At 42.6% G+C, this 11,227-nt stretch overlaps 1 protein-coding gene across 1 annotated transcript in view; it reads left to right on the top strand.

Moving 5' to 3' along the window:
• Positions 1 to 11,227, top strand: part of MCTP2 (multiple C2 and transmembrane domain containing 2) — a 646,489-nt gene that overhangs the window by 479,484 nt on the left and 155,778 nt on the right. The window contains 2 exon segments of the mRNA XM_082736421.1: positions 439 to 501; positions 1,654 to 1,762. Of these exon segments, the coding sequence (XP_082592547.1) occupies positions 439 to 501; positions 1,654 to 1,762 (172 nt within the window).

The following is an 11,227-nucleotide window of genomic DNA, read 5'->3' as shown; positions in this document are numbered from 1 at the left end:
GGAAGATAGGGAACATTTTGAAATGTTCCCTCCTGAGTGATGAGCCCAGGTCTCCGCCATGTGATCTGCCCACTTCTCTTTGGTGGCAGAGGACCAGGGAGGCCCGTGGTGGGAGGGACCTGGTGGGAGGGCTCAGGTGCTCCCACTTCATGCTGCCTGCCCACTAGAGCCTGGTTGAATGAAAGGTGGTAGAGCAGAGTCAGCCTTGTCCGTCCTCCGATCGAGGACTAAGTTGGCAGAGGCTGTAGCCAGAGGGGCTCTACTGAATCCAACTGTTATCGCCAACCCTGGCCACGTCTGTGGGAAGGCAGCCTGTGCACTTGAAATTGACCATGCAGATGGCAGACTCAAAGCGAATGATCTGATAAAGTCTATCTATCCCTGTAGGCTGATACCATTTTGCCTTTTGAAAGCGGGATTTTTTTTCTTTTTTTACAGAAGCTATGCGAAAGTGGCGATCTGAATGCTTCTCTGACATCCCAACAATTTGAAGAACCATCTGTGAGTGACGTTCCTTAAAAACAAACACTGGAGTAAACATGATTTCTTAGCAAATGTGTGGATCTGTATTGCTTTGCCTGTTTTTAAAGCACGCCGAAGCAGTTCCACCTACAAAGGCAGGCCTTACACATTATGGCTGGGAAAGATTAATTCAGGGTCTATCGATCTGTCAGACTGGGACCGATTTTTCTAAAAATACAGAGCAGCTAGGCAGTTGAGTGGGATGGTAAAGGAGACAAAGCCATTCGGAAGTGCTTTGAAACCTGGATGGGGGAAACTTTCAAAAGAAGGCTGTCAAGGGAGACCCAGCCACAAAATCGATTAATTGAATGTCCAATAAGTGAACGATAAATTACTTTATCTGTCCTTTCTCTTTGGAAAGACAAAAATTTGAGCTAGAGTGCAAAGTTCTAGTTCAACACTTTAGTTGGATTCATTGAATAAATATTCAGAAATGGACTTGGAGTCGACCTTGTGGTCGGTAGGAGTTGGTGAATTCCTGGACAGGGAAGTGAGCCATGTTGAGGGGAAGCAAGACTGAGGATAAGTGGAGGAGACACCACAGTGGAGGCAGGGAATGGAGGACAATTAGCAAAAGGGAGAGCGCTCAAAGTATGTCACATGTGGACACGGGAGGGGTATGTACCCGATGGATATGTGGGCTCTGGGTTGACAGTGGAGTGGTCGTGAACAGAAATGTGGAGGAGGTGTGCCAGGGTGGAAAGTTTTGGTGGGAAGGAAGAGAAAATGAGGTAGCTGCTTTGCATCTGAGTCTGGACCCATGTCTGTGGGACACACGTGGAATCCGCATGTGCTACTCCCTCCCTCTGGGCTGTCTCTTGAGTTCCAGAAGAAAGAATCCTACCAGAAATCACTGAGCTTAAGGGTATGTCAGATACTGGCTTACCACGTGTGTGATTATGTTGGGACAGAGTTAAGATTGCAAAGATATGATCAGGGATTCTGGTAAAAAATCCCACTGGGGAGAAACTTGAAGGATGTGCTAATAAATCATTGTAGCCAGGCCATCAAGCTTGGGGGGTGGGAGATGCAGCTTGACGATTTGCCTCTGTAGTGACTTTTGCTTCGGCTCTGAAATTCTCTCCCTCGATCACCAAACAGCAGACTTAACCTACTTCTCTGTCTGTGTAGATGTTTGGGGAAGCCGGCGATGGCTTGAGTAATCTGCCCAGTCCTTTTGCCTACCTCCTCACCATCCATCTGAAGGAAGGCCGGAACCTGGTCATCCGGGACCGCTGTGGTAAGCCTGGCACACCTGCATCTGTACTCTTGTCTCTACGTGATTAGGCCGCCTTTCCCATCTCCTGCAACAGAGTGGAGCTCAAATCTACACCCCTTAGGTATCAAGGCCTTTGCAGCAAAGTATTTAAATCCCCTGAATCTTACTGTCTTTTACTGTTATTAAATTAATAACAATAATGATAATAGTAATAATCACATAAAGTTGTTTTAAATGAGATGAGATGACAGTAATAGCTTTATGCCTGGCATATAGCAACTACTCAAGAAAATGTTCCTTTGATTCTACTTTAATTATGCATAAGAAAAGATGTGAATGCATCCATAGCATGAAGCCATCAAACGTACATGTAGATGGAAATGCCCTTTGAATTCCATCTCCCTCCTGCCCTGAAATCCCACTGGACTCCCCACCCCCAGGATAACATCTCTTACCTTCATGATTTGATTTGTTCACTTTTTCTGTTTCTGTGCCTTTACACACACACACGTGCACACATGTATATTTTTAATTAAAATACTATAATGGCTGTATTATTCTGCAAGAAGCTTTTTTTGTGCTTCACTAAAGATGTCTTCAAGATTGACCATGTTTTTCTATGTAAATATATCTCCTTTCTTTTAAATACCACATAATATTCCATAATAGGATATGTTATTCATCTGTTTCTTGGCTGACAATGCTTTTTCCTTCTTAGGGATATATATGATACTATGATGAATACCTCAAGTATGTTTTCATACACAGATGAGATTATATCCTACAAAAACTGGCATGTGCTTGGGAGCAGACAGCCTGATGAGACTGCCTGGGCTCAAATCCTGCCCTTCTCCATTTATTGTTGTTTGATTTAGGAAATGTTCCTTGGCCCCTCTGTAACTTAGTTTCCTCAGCTCTAAAACGAGGATAGTAATATTAACCTTTGTTACAGGCTATTGGGAGTACTGAATGTAGTAACTTCTTTAGTACTTAAAACTATGTCTGGCTTCTAGCGCTTCATGAAAGCTAACTGTCGCCACCAGCTAGGACAGAACCTGGAGATGGAAGTCAAGATCCAGGGGATACGCATTGTTAAATTTAAGAGATCCTGGCAAATTGCCCTCCAGGAGGTGCAGAATATGCCCTCTCTTACAATATGTTTACAATTTCCCCACTTCCTCACTGTCGAGTATCTAGTTTTCCGTTCTTAGTTCTTGGCAATCTCATAGGTTGGGTATCGACTCTCCTTGTTTTAATTTGTACTTTGTGGATTATCATGATCACAAATGTGGTCATTCATATTGCCTTATTTTGTGAGTTTCTCTCTGTCTTCTGTCCAGTTTTCAACTTTTTCTTCTCTCCGTTTTTAATTCTTTTTTTTCTCTTAATCTGTTGCTTATCTTTTATTTTTATGTTATTTTTATCCTTCAGAGATTTTACATTTATTTACAGGGAAATATATTTGAGTTTTCTTTATGGTATTTTAAAGAATTTGTTTAGTAAGAAAGACATTCTATTCTAAGGAATTGAGTGTCTCCCCCAGACCCTTCCCTCTGTCCTCAATGTCTGCTAGCTTTTCTTTCTCATTCTTCCCATGACTTTTTCCTTTCAGGGAGAATTCCTCCACTTGGCCTTCCAGCTTTCTCATTTTCTTGTCCATTGTGACCACTGTGCTGTTCCATTCATGTGTTGAATTGCCACTTTTTAAATTTTTATATCAGCCTATGATTGTTTCCTAAATGAGATGATTCCATCCTATGTGTGAGAATACTAAGTAGACATTTAAAATCTCCTATTCTGTACTTTATCTCTTAGCTATTCCAGTTTGACATGTTGATGCTCATCTTTTTGTATGTCTCTGTGTCCCTGTGCCCCCATCCATGGATGTTATTTTTGCTTACTGTGTCCCATCTTCCCTGTTAGCAAGGAGGACTGGGACACACAACTGGACAGGCTGAACCAGTGGTTCAGGCTGGCTCCTTGCCATTCCTCCCGGTTATCACCAGTTCCTGGTTACCACATATCAAAGCTTTCCTCCCTGGCTTACTGTGCTTGCATTCAAGGGCTCTTGCTAATCATTGCTTGGCACCAAGGGGAGAGGATGGTCCTGGGCCACCCAGCTGCTGTACATATGCTGTGCCCTGATATTTTCTCAGACTGTCTTCTGCTTCCCGTATCTGCTTCCTGCAAGCTCAGAGCATCCACGGTGTACCTGGCACATGCCCTCATATTCTCCCACCCAGCCCTGCTTCTGAAAGCTCTTTTGTTGCTGTGATTTTCTTCTGCTCATGTTTTAGATTATGGATTCATCTGTCAATCTGATCTCACCTGACTTACTTCCATCTTTCAGGGTATATAAAATATTTTAACTTAAAAAAAAGATTTATGCATGTTTGTATGTATGTATTTATTTAGAGAGAGCACAAGCAGGAGGGATAAAAGGAGAGGAAGAGAGAGACTCTCAAGCAGACTCTGCACACTGAGTGCAGAGCCTGACCTCGAGTTTGATCTCAGGACCCTGAGATCGGGTCCTGAGATCATGATCTGAGCTGAAACCAAAAATCAGTCACTTAACCAACTGTGCCACCCAGGCACCCTCCATTTTTTTTTTTTTAAACAAAATTACTATCTCTCTCTCTCTCTCTCTCTCTCTCTCCCTCCCTTTGTCTTTTCTCAGACACAGGATTTCAAAGTAGTGGAAAAACCTCTCGTGTTTTTACTCTTTGGTTAATTTTTTTTCCACCAAAATCATAATTTCTCTCAGTCATATGACTTCCAGTGTGCTACCACTTACGTGCTATAAACTCATGCATTTTAATAAATCCATGTCTTGTGTTATTGTTAATGATTTGATCAGGTAACATTTCACACCTGAAGTAACATTGAGGCAACAGTCATGAACCCGTGTGATGTGAACTCCCACAAAAATCCCAACTCTTGCTCTGAATGTGCACAGTGTCCCATGGGTGCTCCTGTCAAACTAAGATCTTTATCAAGCTTGTTCTGTGAAAGCTTATCTGGAGTGGGAAGTGTGTTCCGTGGAGAGTGTATTTAACTTTCCAAAGAAGAAAGTATTCTAAACCTTTTAAAAGAACATGTTTTTTTCTTTTGTTTTAAATTTTGGAACTCTGCTAATAGTTTGTAACTTTGGGGATGAGTGCAGACCCTGGACTACTTCTACAAACCAGCTCCCCTCTTTCCAGTGGACCAACCATCTCTGGATCTTTCTCCCAGTGGTCTGGCTCTACCACCCTTGACATATCCTAATGATGCACTTACTGTACATTCCTAGTAGATGGCAGTAAACTTAGTAGATGATGAAGAAAGCATTGCACACATCAGAAAATAACCAGAAGAATGGGGTGTATGTGTTCATGCTCCATACCTTTGCCCTTTTAGAGACAAAAGAGAAACTGTCATCTGTGCTATCATCCCAGCCATTGTCATTTCTGAATAGTTTCATCAGAGTTAAACATCATATGACTTTGGCTTTATCTTGTATAAACTCAGTATGATCCAACTAAAATATCTAGTAAGGCATCTAGGTCATCAACTGTGCTGTTCCAGCACCTCTATCTTTTGGAACAAGTAGTGACTGTTCTTGTCTGTTTTCTTTTATTTACTGGGAAAGTTCATCATTATTGAGAAAATATCCCTCTCCCAGGCAGTTCTTTTTCTGTACTTGGAGGTGTGGTGTGCCTTCCTACATGGTGACGCTATAAATTTCTGCTTGATTTTCATAAACATTATGTTAGTGATCAGGGAAATGTTCCAGAGACCCCTCAAGGCAGGGTAGCATACAAGTGGGCACTGTTGATTTAGGCAGGGACCAGAACGACCATCATACATGCTCCCAGTCCTGACTCCTTGCCTGGGACGGACATTCTTTATCAGTACAATGATAATTTCTATGCGACCCACAGCATCAGAATTTTATCCAACACAGTCCTTCGGACCAATAGTTTTCAAATTTGAATGAACACCAGGGTAGCCTGGAGGGCTGATAAAAACACATGGCCCACCCCCAGAGATTCTAATTCAGCAAGTCTGGATGGTGTGGGGATGGGGAAACCAAGAATTTGCATTTCTAACAAGTTCAGGGCAATCCTGAACGGGTGGTCCAGGAAACACACTTGAGCACCGCTGTTCTAGGCAACCGCTGTCCACCAGTATGTGTTGGCACATGAGAACAAGCACTAGCTTCTCCTGATGGGCAGAGTCTCAATTCTCTATTAGGCACAACATCTCCTTTTCCTCAGGCTTTCCCTTGTTTCCTCTTTGCTCTCCAGTGCTCTTAGTTTGTATTCTCTGAACATAATTTAATTTGATATTAGCCTGATTAACACAATTTGATACAGAGAACTGTTTGATATGCCAAAATACTAAATACAAAAGGAATTTTGAATTATCCACGAATTACCGTTATTTATTCTATGAAACATGTCCTCCAGGTCTGTGGATATAAGCTGGATAGCCAATTCATACAATACGAAATATCCTTCAAGATTCATTCAGATGCCACTTCTTCTTCTTCTTCTTCTTTTCTTTTTAGATTTTATTTATTTATTTGAGAGAGAGAATGAGAGAGAGAACACGAGAGGGGGGAGGGTCAGAGGGAGAAGGAGAGACCCTGCTGAGCAGGGGGCCCGATGTGGGACTCAGTCCTTGGACTCCAGGATCATGACCTGAGCCGAAGGCAGATGCTTAACCAACTGAGCCACCCAGTGCCCCCAGATGCCACTTCTTTGTCTGTTTATCACAGACACAAGTTCTCTCTCATGTCAAGCCTATAAAAATGTTACCTCCATGAAACATATACTTGTACTCTTATCTGGATAAATGACCAAGTTGCTGTATTAAGATATTAGCACTCTATTAGCTGAATGGCGATTTTATTCATCTTGTATATCCTACAGTGCCACAGTGATGGTTTACACATAGGATGCTTCCTTAAGTAAATCCACCAGGAGCTTAAAGAAAAGGAATACTAAAGACGGTAGTAGGAGGGGGAAACATCCTCCCCAAAGGGAAGAGAATTCGGTCGCTCTCTCCTTCCTTCAGGTAGCGAGCATGGTTGAGTCCCTTCCACGAGATGAGCACTGCACTGCTTCTCTCCTAGGACCTGATGGTGAAAGTCACGGAAGAGATTCAGATGATTTTGGAAGTTCAGGACCTCATACAGATTACCTGCTTCAATGGCCAACCCAACAGAAGCTTGAATTCTGTAGACTAAAGTCCAGAGACTATGTGGACCAAGGTCACATAGGGACGCAGTGTGTGAGGGAGCTCTCCGCATAGCCTGGGTAGCTCGGTGGGGCAAGGAGAGGTTTGGACATTACAGCCTTTTTCCCAGCTTGGAACCTCCTATGGCATCTCCATCACCTTCTCTGAAGTTGAGTTTACCCATCAGTAAAATGGGCATGATGTCATGATGCCATTATAAGTCATTAGAATATCATTAAAGTCATTAGAATGAACAAAAAGGAAGTAGATGTAACATAGAACCATACATATAGAAAACACTCAGTAAAGGATAAAGAGTGTTATTATGGTTTTTTGTTTGTTTGTTTGTTTTTTGTTTTTTATTTGACAGAGACACAGTGAGAGAGGGACACAAGCAGGGGGAGTGGGAGAGGGAGAAGCAGGCTTCCCACCTAGCAGGCAGCCTGATGCAGGGGTCAATCCCAAGACCCTGGGATCATGACCTGAGCTGAAGGCAGATGCTCAATGACTGAGCCACCCAGGTGCCCCATGTGTTGTTATAGTTCTTAATGAGTAATAGTAATGAGAATAGCCTATATTCCTGACTCCCAGTGAAGAGCTTGGTGTTCTGTTCCACGTCAATGCCCCCATCAGTGACCTTGGAACTGGGTCCCTCACCAGTCTTTCAGTTTGTCGGCACCCCCGTGCCCTCTCTTTATGCTCCAACTACAAACATAGGAGTTTATATTTTGTTTTCCTGATAGTGAATCATAGTGAATCATGTATTTAATGTTTAAGCCTCAAGCAGAATGGTTCAAATGGACCAGATAATGATTTTCCGTTACGACAGGTCGGCCTTTGGAATATCGTTGAGATGTTTTGGGTCCTTGGCTCTGGAGGGACTGCTCTGGGATACCAAAGTCAGTTGCACAGTGTCGTTTCTGAATGTTTAGGGAGAAAAACTGTTTTTTGATGAATCATCCTCTGAGGAAAGAGTTTGGTATTTTCTTTAGATTGTTGTGTAATCGGTATCGTTTATGTAACTTTCTGTCTAGGATGTGGTTGGCAACTTTTTCTGTCCAGGGCCAGAAAGTAAATATTTTAGGATTTATGGGCCATAAGGGCTCAGTGACAGCTACTTACCTCTGCTGGTGTAGCGCCAGAAGAGCCATTATCTTTAGATCCATTTTAATGATTCATTTCCTTTTTGGTCACAGAGCTGCATCACTGAAGAGGAAAGAGAAGAATCATTGACAGTGTGACTCTCAGGTGCCGATAATCCATTGTACGAAACTGACAGACGTTATCCAGAGTGCTATATCACATCTGGTGTATTATTTAATGTTTTCTAAAGTTAAAAATGTTAGCAGCTTTCCAAAAGGCCAAATAGAAGTAATTCTTGGTTCGAATTAGCATCTAAAGATAATATGCAAACTCACGGTCATGATTAGGTTGGATTCTACAACTTTATTTACCAAAACAAGCCGTGGGCTGGATTTGACCCATGGGCCAAAGTTTGCCAACATGCATCTTAGAATACTGTGTTCTGATTTTGGAATTTGGCTCTCAGAAACTGCTTTTTAGTGAAGCAGAGTAAAAACTTGATTGAAAATAAAGGAGTTGTCCTCTAAATTTGGGAAAGCTCACACTTTCAACTGCGGTGACTAGGAAACATTTCAGTAATATGACCTCAAATGAAAGGAAAGTGTCTGGGGATATTAGGTGGTAAAAGGCTATTTTTTTCTATATATATTTTTTATTGGGCAGTAAAGTGGAAAGTCATGGTATCTAGGAAAAGACATTTCTGACATCCCCCAGGAAATGGGCTTACAAGGAGTTTACAAGGCTTGACACTGAGGATTGGAAACTTTCAGTCGGTTGACCCGTCTGAAAACAAGTGGGAGGCAGGTTCTCAGATTCCAGAGCACCTCTCTTCATTATGATACCATGAACCAGGCCTGGATGGTAGACTTTTTTCGTGTAAAGAGTGCTGTGGACATTTTATGGAAATCTCTCATTTCTCTGGCTCAAACAGAATGACGGTTTTTTAAATAGATTATCAAGGTGGAATTTTGAGATTTTTCTGGGGTTTTGGGTGAAGTTGGTTCAACTTTATACTTGAGAATTGTTCTTTGGGCAGAATTAGGAGGGGGCTCTGGCTTCGGAACAATGGGCAGGTTTAACAGTGGGCATCAGAGGGTCTTTTGTTGTCAACTGGTCTTTCCCTTGTACAGAATATGTGGTGTGAGTGTGTGTGTGTGTGTGTGTGTGTGCCACGTGCACTGAACAAACCCAGCAAAGCCTACAGGTCATTCCAAAGCACTGACGTTAGTGGGTGGCCAGTAACTCACTGCCATGGACACGGCCCTACCTGTAGGCATCATCCTGGATTTAAGAATAGCACCTGGGAGGCTGAGAGGGTTTAATGAGGTTGTGCTAGCGGTGTGGCCCCATTTAGAAGACTGCCCCCTACAGGTCGTTTTCTAAGTCATGAATTTCCTTCCATTCCGCTCTGTGACATGGGAAGGCCTCTTATCCTGGGAAGGCCTCTTATCCTGGGAAGAATGCTCAGCTCAAATCCTGTTAAAACCTCCAGCATTAGTTCCTGAAAACCCAGAGCCCTTGCATTAAAACCCTGCTTTTCCTTGACGTGAAGACAGAGAAGCCCTAGAACACTGTGTTGCTGATGCCCTCTGGTGGTCACTTTGCAGTGTTGCAAAAGTCCTTGGAAGGAGTTCATTGTAACAACAAAAATCGCTTTGACTGGAGGCCTGAAGGCTGAGGGTTGATGGTGCTTTTTGAGGGGGGTTTTAGGTGATGAAAATTCAGGACCTGTTCATCTAGCAAACTTCTCTCTCTCTCCTTTTCCAGCACAGGTAGGTGGTTGACCTTTGTTTTTAGTGCAGTAACAACTTTATTTGCACATTGCAGGAAGAATATGTTGGGTAAGTCATTTTCCTCTTTGGAAAGAATGACTTAGACAAAAAATATAAGAGGTTGCACCAGTGTGAAAAGCCTGGCATGTGACAGGTGTTTAGTAAGTACTGATCTCCTACCCCAAAATTCGAATGTCTGGTTCCTCTGTTTTCTGACCTCCGTTCCTTTTGCAATAGCAAAATAGGCTAATTTGTATCCTTTTAACTTTTTTACAGATTATATATTTCTTCTTTAAAAAGAAAAGATACCGTTGTATTAGAGCTAGAAAGATACCCATTGTCCTCTTTGCAGCTGTAATTGGGGGACAGATGGGGTGTTTCTAGAACCCCTGTTCTTGGTGTTGTGTGCTGAAGAACAGCCATACGGCTTCCTGGCAGGTGTGTTCTGAGTGGACACAGACAGCTCTGTGGAGCCTGGGCCAGACCCCCAGCAGCCTCTTCCAGGTGTATCCCGCTGTGTCTGAAAAAGCCATCTTTTGCTTTTGTGCCCTAATGTGGAGTTTTGGTGAATGCAAGTCCTGGACCCTGGGTGCAGACCCCCAGGTTTGGGTGCTAACACAGTGCCATCTAGTGAAGGTTGTGAGGATTCTCCTGGCGTGAATGCTCGCAGGGACATGGGGGTATGGGTGGGGTTGGAGGACACAGAGCATCGCACAGTAAACAGTAGGTAGTATTGTGTGTGTCTACTTGTCTTTATTCTTGTCGGTGTTTTATTTTGCATTATCCCTCGGGGAAGGGAAGGACTCACAGCATTTCTGCCAGTCTTATCATCATCTTTCTTCCCAGTTTCTTGATCATTTGTTTTACTGTTTACATATCCTTTGCTTTGTCTCTTTTTGGAATAGATTGATTCCTCCCCTCTCTGGCACTCTGCCCCCAGGGTGGGGGGCAAAGGGTGCGAAGGGTGTTTTCTGAGACCAATTCCCACTTTGTGTTTCTGCAGCAGCAGACATGAAGGAGAAGCTCATTTTTAGTGATTGGAATAAGGACTGTATAATGGGTTGATGGTTTTATTTTCCCCATCTTAAATTTAATTCAGAAAATAGTGGCCAACCTGGGCAGTCATGGGATGGTGAACAGCATCTTTCTTGGTCACTCACTGGCTTTAACCTCCTTGATCATTTGATTTTTTTTTTTTTTAAACCACATGTATTTTTTTTTTTTTTGCCATATGATCAAAATTCCATTTTGAAAAGAAATGAGAAGATGACTATAGTACATCATTCTTCGTTTAATCAATATTCCAGTTTCTTTCAACATTTTTATCCTAAGTAATAACGCACCATGTAAACATTGCTGTGCCTAAAATCTGGGCATACGACTTTCTTTTTTATTTCTTTGCAGATGT

Source organism: Mustela nivalis, assembly GCF_964662115.1.
Source record: "Mustela nivalis genome assembly, chromosome: 6".
Taxonomy (NCBI): Eukaryota; Metazoa; Chordata; class Mammalia; order Carnivora; family Mustelidae; genus Mustela; species Mustela nivalis.
This window is presented reverse-complemented; position numbering and strand designations above follow the sequence as displayed.